The sequence below is a fragment of the Tamandua tetradactyla genome, chromosome 25, assembly GCF_023851605.1.
Source record: "Tamandua tetradactyla isolate mTamTet1 chromosome 25, mTamTet1.pri, whole genome shotgun sequence".
Lineage (NCBI taxonomy): Eukaryota > Metazoa > Chordata > Mammalia > Pilosa > Myrmecophagidae > Tamandua > Tamandua tetradactyla.
In genome coordinates, this window is record NC_135351.1 from 31,677,719 (window position 1) to 31,701,062 (window position 23,344).

General features: G+C 37.9%; 1 protein-coding gene across 15 annotated transcripts in view; it reads left to right on the forward strand.

The window, feature by feature from the left end:
* The window catches only part of ENPP3 (ectonucleotide pyrophosphatase/phosphodiesterase 3), a 188,003-nt gene that overhangs the window by 68,158 nt on the left and 96,501 nt on the right, over window positions 1-23,344 (forward strand). For 14 of the 15 annotated variants that reach the window (XM_077143950.1, XM_077143954.1, XM_077143951.1 and 11 more), the window contains one exon: window positions 18,802-18,940. In XM_077143950.1, coding sequence (XP_077000065.1) covers window positions 18,863-18,940 — 78 coding nt within the window. In that variant the 5' untranslated portion in view covers window positions 18,802-18,862. Of the gene's footprint in view, window positions 1-18,255; window positions 18,427-18,801; window positions 18,941-23,344 lie in introns of those variants that run through there. The other variant, XM_077143964.1, reaches the window with a different exon arrangement.

Below are 23,344 nucleotides of genomic sequence, written 5' to 3' on the forward strand. Positions count from 1 at the left end.
TGTGTATAGGTCTTTTGTATCCTTAGTTACATGTATTCCTAAATATTTGATTTATTGGTTGCTATTATAAATGGATTTTTTACTCCATTTATAATATATGCTGTTAGCTGTGGGCTTTTCATATATTCCCTTTATCATGTTGATGAAATTTCTTTCTATTCCTTTCCTTTGAAGTGTTTTCATCAAGAAAGGATGTTGAATTTTGTCAGAAGCCTTTTTGGCATCAATCAAGAATCATGTGGTTTTTCTCCTTTGATTTATTGATATGGTGTATTATATTAATTGATTTTCTTATGTCGAACCATTTTGCATAACTGGAACAAATCCCACCTGGTCATGGTGTATAATTCTTTTAATAAGCTGCTGGATTTGATTTGCAAGTATTTTTGCATCTATATTCATTAGAGAGATTGGTCTGTAATTTTTATTTTCTTGTAATGTCTTTGTTGGCTTTGGTATGAGGGTGATGTTGACTTCATAGAATGAGTTAGGTAGCTTTCCCTCCACTTCAATTTTTTTTTGAAGAGTTTGAGCAGGATTGGTACTAATTCTTTTTTGAATCTTGGTAGAATTCACATGTGAAGCCATGTGGTTCTGGATTTTTCTTTTTGGGTGCTTCTTGTGGACTGATTCAACCTCCTTACTTGTGATTTGTTTGTTGAGGTCATCTATTTCTTCTTGAGTCAATGTTGGTTGTTCATGCCTTTCTAGGAAGTTGTACATTTCATCTTTGTTGTCTAGTTTATTAGCATATAGTTGCTCATAGTATCTTCTCATTACCTCCTTTATTTTTGTGGGGTCAGTGGTTATGGCTCCTCTTCCATTTCTGATTTTATTTATTTGCATCCTTTCTCTCTCTCTCTTTTTTTTTTTTGTCAACCTACCTAAGTGTCCATTGATGTTATTGATTTTCTCAAAGAACCAACTTCTGGTTTTGTTGATTTCCTCGAATGTTATCATATTCTCAAATTAATTTATTTCTACTGTAATCTTCATTATTTCTTTCCTTTTGTTTGCTTGGGGGTTAGTTTGCTGTTCTTTCTCTATTTCTTCCAATAGAGATGAGCTAATTCCTCAACTTTTGCTTTCTCTCTCTCTCTCTTTTTTTTTTGTTCCTATGGGCAGGCTCTGGCATGGCAGGTGAAAATTCTGCCACTGAGCCACTGTTACACCACCCTCTTTCTTCTTTTTTAATATAGGAATTTAAGGCAACACATTTCCCTTGTAGCACTGCCTTCACTGCATTTCATAAATTTTGATATGCTGTGTTTTTATTTTCATTTGCCTTGTGATATTTACTGATTTCTCTTGCAATTTCTTCTTTGAGCCACTGGTTGTTTAAGAATGTGTTGTTTAACCTCCACATATTTGTGAATTTTCTGACCCTCTACATGTTATTGATTTCCAACTTCATTCCATTATGATCTGAGAAAGTGTTTTATAGGATTTCAACCTTTTTAAATTTATTGAGACTTGCTTTGTGACACAGCATATGGTCTATCCTTGAGAATAATCCATGAGCGTGTGAGAAAAATGTGTATCATGCTGTTATGGGGTGTAATGTTCTGTAAATGTCTGTTAAGACTAGTTTATTTATTGTACTGTTCAAATTATCTGTTTCTCTATTGATCCTCTGTCTAGATCTTCTATCCATTGATGAATATCCATTGATGAGAGTGGGGAATTGAAGTCTCCAACTATTATGGTAGAGGTGTCTACTTCTTCTCCCTTCAGTGTTGTCAGTGTTTGCCTCATGTACTTTGGAGCACTCTGGCTCAGTGCATACATATTTATGATTATTAGGTCTTCTTGTTGAATTGTTCCTTGTATTAATACAGTGTCATTCTTTGTCTCTTTTAATTGTTTTACATTTAAAGCCTAATTTGTTGGATATTAGTATAGCTATCCCTGCTCTTTCCTGATTGTTGCTTGCATGAAATATCTTTTCCCAACCTTTCACTTTCAATGTATTTTTGTCCTTGGGTCTAAAATGAGTCTCCTGTAGACAGCATATACATAGATCCTGTTTTTAAATTCATTCTGCCAGTCTATGTCTTTTGGTTGGGGAGTTTAATACATTAACATTTAATGTCTTTACTGTTAAGGCAGTAGTTTCTTCTACCATTTTATCTTTTGGATTTTATATGTCATATCTAATTTCTTTTCTCTTTTTACTGGTAGTCTTCATTTCTACACTCTTCACCACATCTCTCTTTCCTGCTTTTTCCTGTCTGCCTGTATCTCTTTATTATTTCTTGCAGAGCCCATCTCTGAGTCACAGTTTCTCTCAGTGGTTGTTTGTCTGAAAATATTTTAAATGTCCCCTCGTTTTTGAAGGACAATTTTGCTGGATATAGAATTCTTGGTTGGCAGTTTTTCTCTTTTTAGAACCTTAAATATATCATACCACTGCCTTCGTGTCTCCATGGTTTCTGCTGAGAGATCTACATATAATCTTATTTGGCTTGCCTTTTATGTGATGGATTGCTTTTCTCTTGTTGCTTTCAAAATTTTCTCTTGCTCTTTGACTTCTGACAATCTGATTAGTAAGTTTTTTGGAGTATATCTATTTGGATCTTTTCTGTTTGAGGTTTGCTGCACTTCTTGGATCTGTACTTTTATGTCTTTCATAAGAGATGGGAAATTTTCAGTGATAATCTCCTCCATTAGTCATTCTCCTCCTTTCCCCTTCTCTTCTCCCTCTGGGATACCCACAACACATATATTGGTCCACTTCATGTTGTCATTCAATTCCCTGAGACCCTGCTCATATTTGTCCATTCTTTTCCCTATATTTTCTTTTGTGTGTAGTATTTCAGATGTCCAGGTCTCTAGTTCACTAATCCTTTATTCTGCTTCTTCATATCTGTTCTTGTAGGTTTTCATCTCTTCTTTATGCCTTTCATTGCCATAAGTTCTGTGATTTGTTTTTTCAAGCTTTCAGGTTCTTCTTTTTGTTTGTCCAATGTTTTCTTTATACCTTCCCTCTACTCATTGATTTGATTTTTTAATGAGATTTTACATGTCTTTTCAAACATCCTGAATTAATTGTTTCAACTCCTGTATCTCATTTAAATTGTTGGTTTGTTCTTTTGAGTGGGCCATGTCTTCAGTTTTCCTAGTATGACTCATTATTTTTTGCTGGCGTAGACATATTTGATTTCCTTAATTAGTTTATTCTGGAGGTTGTTTTCATTCTTTTACCCAGGGTTTTCTTGCTGGATAGCTTTTTTCTCTATCTGTTCTTTGACATTCATTTCAACTTATTCTAGACCTCTAACATAGGTTCTGTTTAACTCATAAGAGTTTTTCAGTTCTTGTTTTTCTGTTTCTTGCCCTGCCTATGTGGAGTCTTCTTTTTTGAGAGAATGTCTTCAGATACTATAGATCCCAGTCAGATTTTCCCAGACTAGACAGGCCCATGTATCAGGAAGAAAGAGTTTCCAGCATCTGTTTTCCCTGAGGGTGAGACCCAGCAGGTTGTCAGACTTTCTTATGAAGCCTCTAGACCCTGTGCTTTTCCTGTCCTGCCCAGCATGTGGCGCTTGTCTGCCTATGCCTTCCCATGAGGGTAAAGTGATGTGGTGCCTTTAATTTTAGCAGACTGTCCCTGCCAAGGGCATGGTTGAGACAGAGGTGAAGTTGTAGGTTGACATTAATTGCTTCAGTTTTTCATTCCCTGAGGCCTGAATTCCTTGAAGGAGGGATTCTATTTGAGTTGGGCCCTGCCTTCCTCTCCAGGAAGATACCACCTTTAGAGAATTAACTCCTTTCACCTGATTAGTTACTTTGTCTCTCAGACTAGCTTAATTCTGTCCTTGCCTGGGGCAGTGCTGGAGCCTAAGAGTGCTTCTAGTTCTATCTAATGAGCTGTTAAAGCATAGAAAAATAAAGATAAAAAAGCCTTTTCAGAGCCAGATCCCTGCTCCTCAGGTTTGTCAATCAAGAGCTTAAGTTGGTAAATGACTCTATGTCTCTCCAGGCTGTATGTGCTCCCTTTGCTTGGGGCCCAGCCCTTTTTCAGTATTTTGTGCTGTTTGACTCAAAATGCCTCCTTTTTTCTCCTTTTTCTATCAGCCCCACCTGCTCTCTGCTGGGGTCAAAACTCCTAGTGCCTTTATTGCTTATTTCAGGTTTGTCTGTGCTGGGGACCTGTTTTCAGCAATCTGAATTTGTTAATTCTGCAGTTGGCACTTGGCTGAGCTAAGCCCTTGCTTCTAGTAAAGTCTGATTCCTTTCCCCTTGGGGAACGAGCCTACCCAGCCTGTGAGGAAGAGGCACCAGCCTCCACAACTTGGGGGACTTACAGTCTATGTGGGGCTTAGCCTTTCAACCTGGTCCAGAATGGTGTATGCTGTGTGTCCAGTCACTGATGTAGCCCCAGCAGTAGTTCTCTACTGTTTCTGGCTATTTACTAGCTGCTCTGGAGGACACCTCACTAAGCCACCATCTTGCCCCACATCCTGTGCAAAGGACTTGATGCTTTTCTCCCAGAACAGATATAACTCAAGATATTTCAAGTGTGACTTGTTTAATAATTTTTTTTTTTATTCAACAGCTGTCTTTCAAAAATAAGGGAGAGATTAGGACATTCCCAGATAAATAAAAGCCAAGGGAGTTTGTCACCACTAGACCTGCCCTACCAGTAATGCCAAAGGGTATTTCTTTAGACTGAAAGGAAAGGACACTAAACAGTGGATCAAAGCAGCATAAAGAAAGGTCTCTGGTGAAGAAAAGCCATACAAATAATTATAAATGTTGGTAATTTAGTATTGTATTTTTTTTGGCATATTACTCCACCTTTTACATCTTGTAGAGTCTAAAATGCAAATGCACAAGATTACTTATATACTTATGGTTCTGGACATACAGTGTACAAAGGTATAATTAGTAACAAGTAATAAAAAGGTGAGGGGCACTGGAGCGGTATAGGAACAGTGTCTGTGTTTGTTATTGAATTTAAGTTGGTATCAAATAAAATGTGATTGTTATAGATTTAGAATGTTAAATTTAAGCTACATAGTAACCACAAAGAAATTATATGAAAAATAGATACAAAAGGAGATGAGAAGGGACTCATAAGGTATACTACAAAATTTAAATAAATATGAAAGTAGGCATTAACAGAAGAATTGAGGGACAAAAAAGGTGTGCCTTACAAAGACCAGCTAGCGAAATGGCCAAAGAAAGTCCTGCATTATCAGTGGTTACCTTAAATGCAAATGTATTATGCTCTCCAGTCAAAAGACAGAGATTGGCAGAATGGATTAAAAAGCCTGACCCTATTATATACTGTTTGCATGAGACCTTAAATTCAAAGACGCAAAATGAAAGTGAAAGGATGGGAAAAATGCACCATGCAAATAATAAACAAAAGAAAGTGGGGCAGTTATACTGATTTTAAGAGAAAAGATTTTAAGTGAAAAGCCGTTATGAGGAACAAAGAAAGTCACAGTATGCTGATGAAGGGGTCAGTTTACCAAAAATACATAATCATAAATATATAAACACATAATGAGAGGTCCTGAAATGTATGAGGCAAAGATTGACAGATTTGAAGGGAAAAATACAGTTCAGTATTAACAAAAATTATTCAAAGCTACAATAATCAAAGCAACATAGTACTGGCACAAGAACAGACCAATGGAATCGAATTAAGAGTTCAGAAATAAACCTTCATGTCTACAGCCAATTGATTTTTGTAAAAACTCGTCATGCTGAAATTCTTTCCAAGTTACAGGACAATAACAAAATAATACAAACCCTGTGCAGAGAATTCCAACATATCCCTACAACCCCCAGAAACCCAGATCCAGTTTTAATGTTTTGCCACATTTGTCATATAACTCCATCCATCCATCCATCCATCCGTCTCTCTATTTTCTAAGCCCTTGAGTGTAGGTTGCATGCATCGTGCTCCTTAATGTTCACATGTACATTTCCTAAGATCAAGGATATTCACGTATGTAACCACTGTAAGTGCAGTTATCAAGTTAAAAAAATGTGACATTAACATAATGCTTACAGTCTATATTCTGATTTTTATATATACCAATAATACCCCATTGAGCCTTTTCTCCTCCCTTGTAACGTGTTTTTTGACTTGCATTTTTCTGGATGACTTCAGGGCTATAGGACTGAGTAAAGGGATTTGAGTCAAAGTATTAATGTCTCCATAGCTGGGAAACATTGTGGGTACAAAATTCTATCATTTTCTGAAAATTTTCACATCATTGGGGAAATCAGATTGCTCAAAACTCACTTTTTTGAGGGTTTGTACCCTTGTTTTAAAAATCTTTAATTGGCATTTAAAAAAAATGGGCCCCTATTTCTTGGATATAATAATGAAATACTGCCTCCCACTATCACAGCCAGACCTGGAGTTCTAAAGTCAAATTTCAAGTTAGGCAGTTGCTGACTTAGTATGTGGCCAAGAAAGTAGTCTTTCACTGTGGGAAGTCCGTATTGGTGTGAAACTCAGGTTAGGATTACTTTTTGTCTCAACTAACAGCTATCTAGCAAAGTTATATCGAATGAGACTCATCTATGTGAATCTAGGTGAGATAATAGATTCTGCTTGGCTGCTAAATGCTGCTGTGCATATAACATTTTGAGAAGCTACCTGATGCATAAACTTTCCCTGTTGTAAAATATAGCATTTTAAAATTCAATGCCAGTTAATGTTTTTAGAGATGAGTTAATGGCCAGCCTGGTCAAATTCAAAGCTTTTGATGTATAAAACCTTATAAATGGAGCTATTCCATCAAGAGACAAAGTATATCAAAATCTGTTCACATGGATAGTATGTAATTTTCCTGCACAGGTGTTTATCTTTAATAAATATATCACTGTATATCAGTCAGGAATCTTGCTCCAAGAAATGAACCTAAAGATTAAAAATAAATAAATAAAAGGATTTCCATTGCCAAGGCTGTTCCCTCCCATTGCTGTCAGGTGATGATGACCTTTCATTCTCACCTACCTATAACTCATCCCAGGTGAACTCTGGCTCTTTTAAGCCCCCATCCCAAACATACTTCTTTGGAAACAGTGCCCATTTCAGTAAATCACAACTCCATCTTTTTCAGTGTCTCAGATTAGCGGTTGACAAGCTATGACCTGCAGGCTCTATCTGGCCTACCAACTGTTTTTAAATAGCTCATGAGCTAAGAGTACTTTTACACTTTTAAATGGTTGCATTTTATGTTCCTACATAGTATTCTTGATTTTGCCTCTTGGCCTTTAACACCAAGATATTTACTATCTGTCACTTTAAGGAAAATTTACCAACTACTATCTTAGACCAAAACCTTTGAAGTCAGTCCTTATTACTTTCTTTTCACTTCCAACACACATCCAAGTGGTCTCCTTCAAAACATATTCTGAAATCAACAACTTCTAGCCAAGTTGCCATCATTGCTCCCCTGCAATATTCCACTGGTTTCCTCCTGTTTCATTCTCCACCTGCCTAGAGTCTATTCTCAACACAAAACAAAGCAAATATTTTTGCAATATAACTCAGGCTTCCAATTGACCAAAATGCTCCAGCATGCCATGACCAAAATGCTCCAGCATGCCATTCCACCACAGATCCTTTGAACAATGAGCAAAAACTGACGGAGCTATGTTCCTCAAAACTCCAGAAAGCAATCAAAGGGTGGTAGTGAGTAGGAGAGTACCGAATCAAGAAAACACAGCTTATAAATGGTGGGAGAATCTTATGATGCCCTTGCTGGCCCCTCCTTCATCCTCTATGTTGTGGTGTTGAGCCAGCATGTGCTCCCATTGTAAGCCCTTTGCCCTGTTCCAGAGAGAACAGAGTTACCCCTAAGCATGGAAATTCTGGTGCCTTTGTGTCAGTACCAATCAGTGGGGTGGCAGCATGAACAACAGAACCAGGATACTTCTCTTAGACTCACCCTTCCAGAACTTGCACTATGGACAGAAATAGCTTGCATACAGTTAAAGAAATGCAGGAAAAAGTCAAAGTGGCCTGGGAAAAAGGATTGCCTTCTTTAAAACCTAAACTAGAGCACCCAAGAGCAGGGGAAGGTCCATTTCTTAGGGAGGATAGGGGAAACTATCAGATTCCTGTGAAAAGGGGGAATTAATACTAAGGCTATGAGTGAGCACAAGTCCAGGACAAGATGTGGGCTCAGAAAAGGCAGAGAGGACAATGCACTTCACTTTTGACTTGGGTTAATCTTTTTAATAGGAGGATTTAGCACTGAAGGAGAGGGCCAGCCTACACAGAGCCAATTTGCTAAAAAACTGTGAAGGGTGTTTTCTGCCTAGGTTTTTTGTTTTGTTTTGTTTTTTACTTTTTCTTCCTCTTCTTTTTTTTTTTTGTACTTTTATTTTGCAATAATTATTGATTCATAGGAAGTTGCAAATAAATTTACTGTTTTCCAGTTTCCCCAACTGGAAACATCTTGTATAACTATCATACAAACTCTAAATTTTATTGAGATGTATTCATACAGCATGGAAACCATCTGAAGTGTACAGTCACTGGTTTGATGTTTCATCACATAGTTGTGCATAAAGCTCCATGATCAGAATTGGAACATTTCCATTACTCCAGAAAGGAGATAAAAATAGGAAAGAGGACCTTGATTCTCACATACTCATTGTCCTCCCATATTTTTGACCCATGGTATTGATGTGGTACATTTGTTGCTATTGTAGGACTATTGTAATATTACTGCTAACTGTTTTTTTTAAAAGGCAATCGAATAGCAGATGTAGAAGAGCAGCAGCCAAACTAAAATCTCTATCCTCTTCTTTGGCACTTTCTCTCATACCAGATATAAGACTAAAAAAATTTTCTCCTCAACCCATGATCTGTTGGGAACAAAAGAGTGGGGCTCTGACTTAAAAGAAATGGATGTTAGTTTTCAATCAAACATTCCATACAAAAGAACAGAAGAAGGATGGATTTATAATAAAGATGGAATAATTCTTATTCCTGAACATTCAATGGACAGAGCTGATTTATTTACATCAGAGCATTCTTTCTGGAAGAGTTGCATCAGTGATTGAAAAATTATATTATAGGACCTAAGATGTACAAAGTCATTCAGAAAATGACACAAACTGTTTAAGTTGTGCTAAAAACAGCCCCAAACCCGGGTCTTTGCCCATTATAACAAGAGTGCAAGCCAGAGGCACAACACTAGGTGAACAGTGACAAATAAACGTTACCATCATGTCAAGAGCATGTGGATGTTTACACTTTGCTGCATTTTGTTCATTTAAAAAATAAATAAGGTTAGTGTGAAAAAAAAAGCATGTAGAAATTACAAATATCTTCTTGTTTTTGTTACATTTACAGGATGGGTAGAAACCTTTCCATGCAGGACAAAGGGAGCCTCAGAAGTAAATAAGGCATCTCTGAAGGAAATAATCCCAGTTTGGACTACCATTTTCAATACCAAGTGATAATGGGTCAGGAGCACACACATTGGACATGACATGCCTCTTGGAGGCCAAAATCTGGCAGGAAAATAGAAGATGAATTATGCCCTGAAGAAGATGTAGCTAAACTCTACAAAGAGATTCCTCTCTCATGGGACAAGGCACTCCCAGTGGCTTTGATGCGGGTGAGACTGCCACCCAGACAAAGGCTTCTTCTGAGCCCATTTGAAGTGGTTTATGGAAGACCATTCCTAAAACAAGGAGCTACATGTACCTGGACTGAACCAGTCCAGGAATTAGAAACTAAGAGTTGTGTTTAGTCACTCGGGGCCACATTAGAGGCAGTTTACCAGTATGCCTCAAGCCAATTCTCTTTTCCTACAGATGTTCCCTTACATCAATTTAAACCTGGGGACTAAGTTCTTTTTTTTAAAAAAAAAAGGAAAAATCAACATCCAATAGAGTAGTTGGAACCAAAGTGGGAAGGTCCCTATGAAATCTCGTTGACATCACACTTCTCTGTCAAACTGATGGGACTGAAACCATGGGTACACTACAGTAGGGTAAAAATAGCACCCCTAACCAGTTTTTTTTCTCCTAGACTCCTTCACAGGACAAATATTGCTCCTACACTCCTCCACAGGACAAATATTGAAAAACAAACTGCCAAGAACTCTGAAGAAAGAAAGGAAACTGACAAACTTCTGGCAGGCAGATATCAATGTTTACCCCTAGAAGACTTGAAATATATCTTCAGGGAAACAAATAAGAACTTATGAATATGAAAGTATTTTTTCTTTTTCTTTTTGCATGGACAGGCACTGGGAATCAAACCCGGGTCTCTGGCATGGCAGGTGAGAATTCTGCCACTGAGCCACCGTCACATCACCCTGAAAATATTTATTTTCATCTGAGTACCATCAAGTATATACAAAACATGTTGTTGCCTAAAGAGTGGAATACTTTCATTCGTAGCTAAATAGTTGGATTGCTTTATAAAATTATTATACTCCTCCCAACATGCATTTGTGGCATATCTTGGTTTTGTATCTCTGCTATAGTATAGCCCAAGGAACAGACACATTATCAAACATTACTGTTTTTACAATGGAATACTTTTATGTAGCGTGTATGAATCAATCTCGTTGTTGGGTATGTGGCGAATTTCCTATGTCTAGTATTTCTGGGTTACCCTCATGCATATCACCCCTTTAGGGAGATGGAAAGGAACTAAGAAAATTAATAAAAAAAATATGTGAGAACAAAAAGGGATTCTAGATACCATAAATATAACTAATGCTGATCCAAAGAAATGGCCAATTAATGTAGAGATCCCAGGACATCAAATTTCCTTTTATTATAGTATATCAGTGGAGAGAGTCATTCGACTTGCAAAACATTTGAATGATAAGGCTGGGCATTGAACTATTAGAGAGAAAGAGGGGCATTTGCAATTTCGGGATGGCATGGTATGGTCAACACCTGGATAGGGTAAATTTAGCCAGACAGCCTTTCTCTGTTGAGAACAACAGAACTGCTTCCAATAACGCAATCCTTTCAATATCAGGACTGAATTCTCCCTGTGGAAAGGGCTGCTGGCCTTAAGGTTAGGGGAATGAAACTTCTTAGATTATAGTTGCACATACTTGTTAACTTTAGGCTTTGGTTGGAGTTTGAATGCTTTTTCTGTAGTTCTGCTGTGGCAAGGCTGAGATTAAAAAAAGGCAAGTTTTATGCTTGTAATCATGAATAATAATATCATTAGTAGTAATATTGAATAAAACCAAGATTCTAATCCTGTAGGAAGCCAGTTAAATAAATCAAATATGCCAAAGGAAGTGGAGATAGTGTCTATGTTATTAATTCAACTGTTTTTGGTGTGTGGGAGAGTTGGTAATGTTTAACATGCACTTCTGAATATCTCTCATATTTATTAACCTCTCAGGGGGGTCTACTGTTTATCCAACTCCTACCCCCCAATCCTCATCAATCCTTAAAAAGAGACAGGGACTATGAAATGAGAATTGAATTATTGAAAAGTCATAAGCATTGAAATAAAGGTATAGGTGGAGGAGGATTGGCAGTTGAAGCATATGAAGTCATTTAAAGGTTCCTTCTCTCCCCTTCCATTCCCTACTTTATTTTCCTTTATATCAGGACAAACCCAGGGGGCCAGGGCAAAGGCCTGCCCAAGCCTGAGGCCCCACCTGTGGGCCTACCGAGTTTCTGTTGAGTCCAGGTCCCACCTAGCTCTGGATCACTTCAGTATCTTAGGACTTGCCCCAATGCCTTACTGTAACCAAGGGCCTCCTCTGGCCTTGCCGCTGAGTCCTGAGTTCCTTTAGTAGAGGCAGATCCGGGAATGAGTACTGCACTCCCCAATCATCTGCATCTCAATCACTCTGACCACTCTGAGACTTTCCCTCCTTTGTGTTAAAACTATGGTCTGAAAGAGTTGGTCACGGATTTTGCTTCCATTCCAAGATTAATTTGTGGACTGGGAGGTTACTCAGGGAGGCTATTTGGTGCAATATTTGTGTCCAGTATTTTTTCTTTCTTTCCTCTGTTTCCTCCCTCCCTCTTTTCCTTTCTTTCCTCCTCTCTTCCTTTCTCTTGCTCTTCCACTCTTTCTCTCTCCTTCCCTTCTTCCCTTTCTCTTTCTCTCATTCTTTCATTCTTTTCTTCCCTCCCTCTTTATCTACCTTCCTTCCTTCTTTCCAGAACTGAAATAATAAATTTCTGTTATTTTAACCAGCCAAGTTTGTGGTACATTGTTAGAGCAACTCTAGGAAATGAATACATCTAAAGTTCATTGTGTTATCTAGATTTTAAAACTTTAATTTTCTATTTATATATGCCATGCTTAACAAATTAGCATTGCAAGATCAATTATTAATAATGTTGCCAGACTTTGGCTTCCAGGTTTATGGCCATCCTGTGAGAAATAATCCAAGGGCACAACCCAAAGAGTAAGTAGATAGAATATTTATTGAGAACACATGTAAGAGGACATTTAGGTACTCTCTTAAAGACAGAGGTGAGGAAAGCGAGAGGCAATAGGCAATGTGGGGACATTTGCTTTTATAAATTAGCTTTAGTTACTCTCCATCCCTCTTCCGTGTTCAGGGTTTGCTCCTACACTCCCTTCTTTCCAGAGTGGTGCCTGGTGGTAGATAAATACATTTGGGTGGGTCAGTTGGCACCACCCTTCTCCGTATATGACTCACTCAGGTTGGCATCCTTTGTTCCACCCTTCTCAGTGGATGACTCAGATGGGGGTCCTTTGACTCCAGATGGGTTGGCTGCTGCCCAGTGTTTTCAGGGTAACCCCTGGGCAGTGTGTCCATGAGGACAGGGGTCTTCTTCTTTTTTCTTTAATTTTTTTTATTAATTTTTAATTTTTTTAAAAATATAGCAACAAACAAACTCAAACATTCTTAACAAATGTAGCAACAAACAAACTCAAACATTCTTAACAAATGATCATTCCATTCTACATATATAATCAGTAATTCTCAATATCATCACAGTTGCATATTCATCATTATGACCATTTCTTAGAACATTTGTGTCAGTTCAGAAAAAGAAATAAAAAGACAACAGAAAAAAATTCATACATACCTTTACATACATACCCTTACCCCTCTGTTTCATTGATCACTAGCATTTCAATTTACTAAATTTATTTGAACATTTCTCCCACTTATTTATTTTTATGCCATATGTTTTACTTGTCTGTCGATAAAGTAGATAAAAGGAGCGGCAGACACAAGGTTTTCACAATCACACAGTCACATTGTGAAAGCTGTATCATTATACAATCATCTTCAAGAAACATGGCTACTGGAACACAGCTCTACATTTTCAGGCAGTTTCCTCCAACCTCTCCATTACATCTTGACTAACAAGGTGATATCTCCAGGATAACCGCTCGACTCTGTTTGGAATCTCTCAGCCATTGACAGTTTATTTTGTCTCATTTTGCTCCTCCTCCTTTTTTTCGAGAAGGTTTTCTCAATCCCTTGATGCTGAGTCCCAGCTCATTTCATGATTTCTGTCCCATGTTGCCAGGAAGGTCACCCTGGGAGTCATGTCCCACATAGAGAGGGGGAGGGTGATGAGTTTGCTTGTTGTGTTGGCTGGAGAGAGAGGCCACATCTGAGCAACAAAAGAGGTTCTCTAGCTGGTGACTCTTAGGCCTAATTTTAAGTAGGCTTGACCTATCCTTTGGGGGGTCAAGCTTCACATGAACAGACCCCAAGATTGGGGACTCAGCCTATTGCTTTGGTTGTCCCCACTGCATATGAGAATATCAGGAATTCTCCACTTGAGGATGTTGAATTTTCCCCCTTTCTCACTTCCCTGAAGGGGACTTTGCAAACACTTTTTTATTCACTGTTCATATCACTCTGGGATTTATTATCACTCTGGAAAAACCTACAGAATCGTATGCCCTACTCAAGGTTCCATGTACTTATGGTGTTCAATTAAGCTGTCCACATAAGTTATAGTAGAAGCTACACTAGTCAAAATACAAATTTTGTACCAAATAAACATTTTTTTTTGCTTTAGTCTCACACATAAGTTAAAATTTTTTAATATTAATTACCATCTATTTTCAACACCCTGCAGTATTGACATTCTTTTGTTCTTCCTCATGCAGAAACATTTTTAAATTTGCACATTTAGTCACTATCATTTATACACTCTAGGCATTCCTAGATTATACCATCTGAGTCTTTTATTGTCTGTCTTTCCTTCTGATTTCATTTGTGCCCCCAGGCCTCCTCCCGCTATCATTCTCACATTCAGCTTTATTCAGTGTTCTAACATTATTGTATTACAGTTAGGAAGTATTGTGCTGTCCATTTCTGAATTTTTACAATCAGTCGACAGGGGTCTTCTTTTCCTTGATCAGTTGTCCTTGTTCAAGGGCTTCTCTCCCCTATCAGGTCCTTGTTCTCGCCTTCTTCAGTAATATGAATATAATTATCAGCTCCTTTGTAAGTTATTATTATTTTTCAAAGTACTATATGCATATGTTAAAAAGTTGAATAATTCTCCAAGGCTTATAATAAAAAATTACAATCCTCTACCAGGAGTCATCTTTCTCCTGAAATATAACTCCCACTTCCCAGACATAATTACTGTTAATTCTTTTTCTTCTTCTAGATAACATGCTATTCCATTTTTTCTTGATATTTCTGTTATAAATATCAATATACATATTGACTCCTTAGTATGTAAGATAAGAATTTAGGTTTTTTTGGATATCTTTCATATTTCTTCCTTCTCCATTTCTCCATGGATTATAATTTGTTATTTAGATAGGTAGACATTGATCATATTGCTATCATTATATAATTATTAGTCACGATTTAGCAACCCAATTTACCATGATTACATTTCCTTTTTTGTACAACTTCTCATTTGTGTTTGGAGATCACAACACCTGTTTTCTTGGCTTTGTTTCAGATATGCCTGCTCATAAATCTCCCTGTAGAGTTTTCTACCGTTTCCTTATGGGTAACCCTCTATGCCATTGACTCCTGATGACCTATACCTGCTATTATGTTAGTTGATTCCTTCCTGCCTTGATGGACTTCCTCGGGCAACTGGACCTGAGCCTAGTTTCTGCATCACCTACACCATCCCTCCTTAGTGTGTCTAGTTTTGCTGGACCCTTATTGCCTTGTCTAGCTACCACCCAAGCTCTAGTGCTAGATGCAGGGAGGGCAAGTTTCTGAGACTTAAGGAAGTTGATGTTGGCAGACACCTGGGGCTTTCCCAAGGCAGCCACAGGTGGATTCTCTGTGGTTTTAGAAAAGCTCCAAGAAATCTGTATATATTTGGAACTTCTAGAACTGGAGAAATGTTTCCGATTCCAGTTGGTGGGGCATATAAGGTAGCTGCAGTGCAGACACAAGTATCCCAGGCCATTAAGTAGTAAAATATGCAGAGTGAAGCTTTCTGGACCCACAAAGTGCAGATAGTTCTGAAGGTGAAGGGAAAGATACATGCAGGTGATGGGAAAGATACATCCAGGTCCAGTGACCTGGAAAGTATAGGTTCACATCAAGGAGACATGGACAGTCTATTCCAAAATCTAAGTTGAATGGAGGGACTGGGCTTGTCAGGGGTCCAACCTCAAGTGAACCATTCAGAGCAGGTTTCTAAGACTTGGGAAACTCATAAGAGCTTGGAGTTCAGGGGTTAGTTAGGGGAATTGCTATAGTAGTAAATACATCTGGAGACCAAGTAATGCCAACATCTCTACTGTACCTACTTGTGCCTTACCTGGGTAGATTCCCTGAGCTTTACTTCCCTCAGAACCTGAAAGTCTAGAACATTAATCTATTATAATATCTCAAATTTAGTAACTTCGAGATCATCTGGGGTCACTTTAAAAATGAAAACATTGAGGTCCAGAGTCTAGTAACTTATGAGTGATAAAGTCAAAGTTTTATCAGTGGCTCCTGACCTCCCAATGTCCTGATTATATGTCCTCAGGCTTGAGCACTGGCAGGGGATGGTGATAGAAGAAGAGGGGAGGGAAGAAGGAAGTTCTGTTGGGGTAGGTGGTATTAAGTCACATCGTGAAAATACAGTGCCAGAGTTCAATGGTACCCTGGTATAGGATCAAGTTACATCTTTCAGAGTATCAGGAAACACAGGAAAGTACAATGGTGTATGATAACCAGGTAAGCAATCTGGAGTCAAGGCTAACAAATTATTATAGGGAATAGCAAGACAAGGAGTTTAAATTCACAAAGGCAGTCAGAAACCAAGAGCCCAGATCCTGAAGATCCAAGCAAGGGGGAGAGTCAGAATTAAGGCACAGTGTTAAAAACAAGGAGAAAGATGGAAAGATGTTCAGAGGAGAGGGCCACCAGGAACCAGAGGCAAGGCAGAACAGGTGCATTGTCAGAAGTCCATAGGGGCAATTAGAACCCAGAAACCCACAAAACTGAAGGCAAGGTCAAATGACTAGAAAAAAATCATCAGCCTTAAGTAATCCCTTAATTTGGAGATGAACTTGTAACATAGGCTTGGTTTTTCCTTTATACAAGCAGTATGCTACAACTACAACAGCAACACGCTCAGAACTGGGAGTCTACAGACCTGGTGGGATCCCATTGCTGACGTGTCATTAGTCAGCTGTTACCTTGGGCAAGTGATTAAACCCCTTAGATCCTCTCTGAGTTTATCTGTAAATTGGCAGCTAGATTAGCATCTAGAGAGAATGATTACAGAAGAGCATTTAAGTGAAGACCCTAACCAAAGGGCTTAGAATGATTTTGGCCTCAGTCATTTGGAGGGATGTTTACAGAAATTACCCTGCCTTAGCCCAAACTCTAGAAGATTCTAATTCAATTGGCATGTGGGGGACCTGGGCTCCCAAATTAAAAAAAAAAAAAAAAAAAATCTCTGTGCTTCTAAGTTCATCCAGTGAGGCAAACTACTAGCCAAAGTTATTCAAGAATATTTTTGTTTACTTCTGATTTTTAAAGTCCTGGTAATCCACTGTGGTGCGTGGAAAGGAGTCTGCAAGGCCCTGGATTAGATTGTTTCTATGACACCTTTTGGTTCCAAAACAAATTCCTTCTGTTTACTGATTAATGCCAGGGCTTCTGCTGGTTGGAACTGTAGGTGGGAGTGGTAAAGTGGGGGGAAATGGGACTGAGGAAGCCAAAACTGTGGAAGGAAACCTGATTCTCATGCTGCAGACTTCAGTTTAGGGAGTTCACTTCAGTAACAGAAAGAGGGACTCTGAAATGTCTCCAGAAATACCCTTCACCTTTATGTCTTGTCTTTCAAGACAGATTCTTTTAACATTTCTTTTCCCTACTTTTAGGGTGGGAATAATTTAGTCAGAGTAGGGTTTTCCAAAGGATGAGCTACAGCCTATAAGATTTCTACACACTTTATATTAGAAAAGGGTTTTCAATCTTTATTTGACTCAGAAACTCTTCTTAAGAGGTTATCATAGAACTAGTGTTCATGGAGCCACGGGTTGTGAATTACTGGTCTAGGACCATTGAAACTCGAAGTTTAAGGACTACCGTTATAACTCTCTTATATATCACTTGTATTAACTTCGCTTCCCTTGTCATCAACCTGTAAACCCTTCCCAGCCTGGAGTAAACCTACTGTGAAACGCTGGTTTGTATAAATAAGAAAATAGTGGCTTTAATTGATTAGTGAATTTTTCCTTGAATTTGGGTAATTCAAAAGACTTGGATTCCAGTCTTAGTTGTGGGCATGTAGTAAGTATATGTTTTGGACAAGTAACTGACATCATTTTTACAAAGCCTTAATTTTTTACTCACCTACAAAATAGGAATAAAATATTTATAAGGTTGATTGTCTGAGTTTGACATGTGATGCATATGAAGACATGTCAAATTGTGAATACTATAGCATGTAAGGCAATTATCACAGAATTAGGCAATTTCTGTTGGTTCACTAGAGTTTTGGAATTAAAGTCACAACACCTTTTTAATATAGTTATTTTCAACTGTTACATGAGGTTTATGTAAATGGAGAAACTCCCTGAAATGTCATAAGTGAAAGGTAAACTCAGCAAACACACCAGGAGCCAGGCGGTCAAAGGAGTTCAGGCAAAGGCTTTATGTCAGGGAGAAACAGAGACACCTGGACAGCATTTTAAGAGAGAGAAAGGGCTGCCCTGATGTGGTGGGGGATAGGGATTTTATGGCTTGGGGATAGGGAGTTGGGGGTAGGGTTAGGCAGGTTTTCATTGGTGGATTTTGGGAGTTGGCAGCCTTCCATTGGTGAAGTTTAAAATTTAAGTACTGCCTTACTTATGCAGGGTTGAAACAGTCAGAGGGTGGATATTGAGTAAGGGGACTTTATACAAAAATGCATTGCTCGAGGGTGGAGGTTGAGTAATGTTAGGTTATCACAAGAGGGCAACTGCTGGAGGGTAAGGAGATGCAGGTTGGCGTGGATTGGGATGGGAGAGGCTTTCTGAAATATTTGCCAGAGGTAGGTCACATCATGGGGGAAGGGGTCCCATCTTCCAGGCCTAACAATAAGAACCTTTTTGTGTAGGTTATTTTAAAGAAACTAATTGATCAGATTATATCAAAATTAGATTATTTAATTTATTTATTTTCATTTTTTATTTGATTATTTTATTTATTTTTATTACATATCTTTTGATTAGTATTTAGTATAAACTATAAGGAGAAAGAAAACAGCTTTCTGTAGTGTAGTAGAAACGGATTTTAATCTCTTGACAGAATTATTGCTACAACTTTTTTCTCCTCTCCTGATTGCCCAATCACTAAACTGCTGTGATCGTCCCAGGCTTTTAAAGTCAACTACAGATATTTAAGTCCTGTAGTTTCTCTTTGACAGACCACAGGAAGGAAAGAGTGCTACGGTCATCTGGTAAAACTGGTTTCTGCAGCCAAGAACAATGGATTTAAAGAAGCCTTTAAAAATGGAAGAATCGGTTAAGGAGAGCACTATTAAAAAATATAAAATAATTTGTATTGTAAGTACAGTGCTGAATTTCAGTTTTTCTAGCTTTGAGACAATATCAAGTATCTTACTCCCTATTTCTATTTGTGTTGCTATTTAAAAGGAAGGTTTTAAGTAGTTGTATTCAGCATTGTCTCTTATGACAACTTTATTGCAAGTTAATATTTTTAATTGTATTTCAGAAGTGAGAAATTTGAGTAACAATGAATTAATTAATATCTGATCAATCTAAAAAGTCAGAATCTGTGACAGAACACTTTATGTTGCTGCTCTTAGGTGATTATAATTACCAACCAAGTCACTTTTTATTGCATGACCAATTTAAGACAAAACAGATAAAAATCATTGTATTTTATGTATCTTTGGGGGTACTATTGATTTTTAGCCTATATTCATTTCTCCTCTTGTAGATATAATCTCTTGAGTGTTATCTTTTTTATTCTTTCATGTGTTAAGATCTAAAAAAAAAGTTTCCTTTGATTCTTTCCTTGATCATTTTACTCTCTTCTTTCTTCACCAACAAACGTTTGGGAAAAAAGGCGTCTCCATCCACTGCCTCGACTTTCTCACCATCCTTGTGTTCAGCCTTTGTTTTTCTTTAAAATTTTTTTTTTATGCTGTATGGCGGGGTCACATTTCATTCTTTTTTCCATGTGAGTATTGTAACACCATTTGTTGAATTTTTATTTGTTTTTTCTTTCTTTGTTTGCTTGTTTGTTTGGGGAAAGTACTTGGGCCAGGAATTGAACCTGGGTCTCCCAAGTGGCAGTCGATAATTCTACCACTGAACTACCCTTGTACCCCCCAGCCTTTGTTTTTACTGCATTGAAGTTACCCCTCAAATATAAGTCCTTTCCTCTGCCTGTCTCCTGCTTGAGTCTCCATAACAATGATACCCTGGCATCGTTGGCTTTCTCATTTTGAAGCATTCTCTCTCTTTGCTTCCAGATGACATTGAAATCCTCATTTTCATGACCTTTTCTTCTTTTCTGAATTCTTGGCTAGTTTATCTTCTGTCTCATTGTGCATTACACCTATCAGTTCCCCAAAGTCCTATCCAAAGGCCTTCTGTTCTCATAATCTCCTCTTCTACTGAGGTTTTAAGAATTAGATTCCTGATGAAGAATTCCAAATAAGCCACAAGTTTTGGCCTCTTGCCAAGTTTCTGTCATGCAGTTCCAAATGCCTGCTCACTGGTTCCTTACACAGTACCTTGAGCCCAAACCAACTGCATACCCTGCCATGGCTTTTTCCTGAATTCCCTACTTTAGTTAATGATACCACTCTTCTTTCTGTCATTTACTCCTTGAACCAGGTATTCTTCTTTTGACTGCCCCTTATTTTATGCCCAATAAACTGGGGCTTTTGATTGTCTGATGCTTCTATTCCCTCCTTTCCTTTGTAAGAGCTACCTCCCTAGTTTTCCCTGCCTCCTATGAGCTCTTATATCTTCATGTATCCTGTTTTCTATTCCCTTTTATCTCAGAAAAAAATGATTACTCCATTCCATAAGTGTTTTTGGGGGGGTGCATAGGCCGAGAGTCAAACCCTGGTCTTCCACATGGCAGGTGAGCATTCACCCGTACACCTTATTCTGTAAATTCTTATTTTGGGGGTGGGGGTGGGTAGGGCAGTGCATGGTCTGGGAATTAAACCCAAGTCTCCTGCATGAAAGGTGAGCATTCTACCACTGGACCACCCATGAACCCTATTCCATAAATTCTTAATTCCATCAATTAATTCACTTTCTGCCATTTTTAGCCGTTCATTTATTTGGTCATTCAGTAAGTATTTTTTGAGCTTTTACAATGAACCAGGTATTTGGACTCTGGGGATAGAGTAGTGAAGAAAATGATAAATATTTCTGCTCTCAGTAAGGCAGACAAAACAAGCAAACCAAAAAACAACCCAGATAAATGCTTTATATATATCATATATATATATGATATATATAATATCAGTAAATAGGTTAAATAAATTAAACATACAGTAAATTTGATGGTGAGAAGTATTAGAAAAAAATTAAGAAGGGGAAAGAATATTTAGGCAGAGGAAGAAGGAACCATTCAGTCTCCTTGGTTTCTTTCTTTTACTTATTTCCTTAAATGCCTTCTGGGCGTCACTCCTTTCAGAGGCATTTATTCTTTGGGGCAAGGTCATCAGCCTACAAAGTTGGCAAATGTCAAAGACTCCTCAACTTTCAGGCACCTTCCCAGTCCTCCTTTCTCTGGAGTGTCATCTCCTGCTTCAGGAAGCTTCCTTTAGTTTTCATGATTTAGATTTTTTATCTTCCCCCTATTACTGTTACAGTTGTTCCTTTATCTCCATGGCTGATTTCTCCTTTTCCTCCTGTCTATTATATTGTGTGTGTGTGTGTGTGTGTGTTTTAATCCTTTTCTCTACTCCTAATTATCTCTAACCCTAGGGTGGTCTTTTCTTCTCTCCTGGCTATTAGCTTTACTTCTCTGGGTGCATCCAATGGACTTCCCTTTTCTGAGCTCCAAAACATTCTTACTTCAGTGATCTACTTGATAAGAAAACCTTAAGACCTCTAAAATTTCTCCTCCCTTCTTTTCACTCATGACACAATCTCAAAATGCCTAATTTATTCTGAGAGTGGGTTAGGTCACCCAGGCTTATTAGAACCACAGTTTTCTTGCTCTGTCCTAGGACTTTATATCTCATCTCATTTAATACCCACTCAAATTCCACAAGGTAAGGAGTTTGCCCATGAGATGGAAAATCGGTTTATGGAGGTTAATTAATGTTCCTGAGTTCACAAGCTGGTAAGCAGCAGGATTTCCTGTTGCCTAGAGGGAAGGCCACGTCATTTGACCTGACATTTGAAGCCTTGTATGACGTGGCCCCAAAGGAAAGGCATCATGCCAGCAGCTCTAGATTGCTACACCTGTCTCTGCCACTGACTCTGTGATCTCTGCTGGGGGATTTTTAAAAAACCTACCTGGGCCTTCGAATCCTTGTCTCTAAAGTGAGGCCACTGGACTAAGTGTATCCATTTCAAGATAATTTGAGTGGAGAAAGTATAGTTTTTCAGTGTGACATAACTGGATTAGAATTCAACCTCAGCTTCCTTTTTAAACTGGGCAAAGTAATATCCCCTGAGTCTTAAATTGTAAATTCCTCAAGGAGTAGATGAAATGATGTGTGTGAAACACTGACTGCAGTGAGTGATTTTAATGAAGTAAACCTTCAATGTATTCCATTTATTCTTTTACCCTTCTGGGACCTTCAGAGCATTCTATACAGATCTTATGCCACTTGTTATATTTTGTCTTACCTTATCAATGCAGGGCATTATAAACTCCTTGGCAGCAAAACATGTGTTTCATTGATGTACCATCTCTGCTGAAAGCTACTTTTTTTTCTCAAAAGATTAGTTACCAAACTGCCCTAATGTTTCTAAATTGTGACAAGTTTTATTTAAAAATTTTAAGGATACCTACTGTATTCCTAGCACTCTTTCTTTATTCAGTCAGCTGAAATCAAATGTTAGATTCTTAGTAATTTTTTGGAGCCCAGAATATTCTCCTCTCTCTGTGGTAGATAAAAAATGATTATTTAAAATACCCTTGGACTCCGTTATCAAACATCTATTTCAGAATTACGTGTATAGAGTAAACGATTATGAGAGATTAAAATTTGTACCTGATTTGCCCTCAAGGATCTTACAAATGGTGTACAGAGCAAACCATAAATATATGAAACAAATAAAAAGTAATGAAGAAAAAGACACTGAGATTTAACATCACAAAGTTTTACCATCCTGGGGACAAGTAGATGCTGTTTCTTTTTCCAGCAACTTTGAATGGTGAAAGGAAATAACAATAAGATGTAAACTGAGATATGCCAATCTTTTTTTACATGGGCAGGCACTGGGAATCAAACCCAGATCTCCGACTTGGCAGGCGAGTACTACTCTACCTGCTGAGCTACCATGCCCTGCCCAGATATACCAATTTTTAATTTATAATGCAGACAACATACCACAAGGAAAGTCCCCCAGTTTTGCTGTGTAATAATCCTGACCTGGGTGGGTCACTTATGGTTCCTGAGCATCATAAGAGGCCAACTGATGCTGATATGATTTGATATTTATTTCTGTTCACTTTCCACTCTCCATCTGGTCCTGTACATAAAATCAGACATGGCAAGTGATTGACCCTCAGGCTAATTTTATGACTTCATATGAGAATTGTTTTCACAATTATTAACATACTTTCCGAATTGTTGGATTTGTTTCTACTGTGAATGTTCCAATTGATCTTCAGTAGGAAACCAAAAAGTTGATTGTTAATATATTTCTGTATTTTCTAAGCAAATTTTGAGGTGTTTCTATTTTTCATGAAATGTATTCTTTTTCTTAATTATTATAAAAGTCATAATAAAATACTTTCCT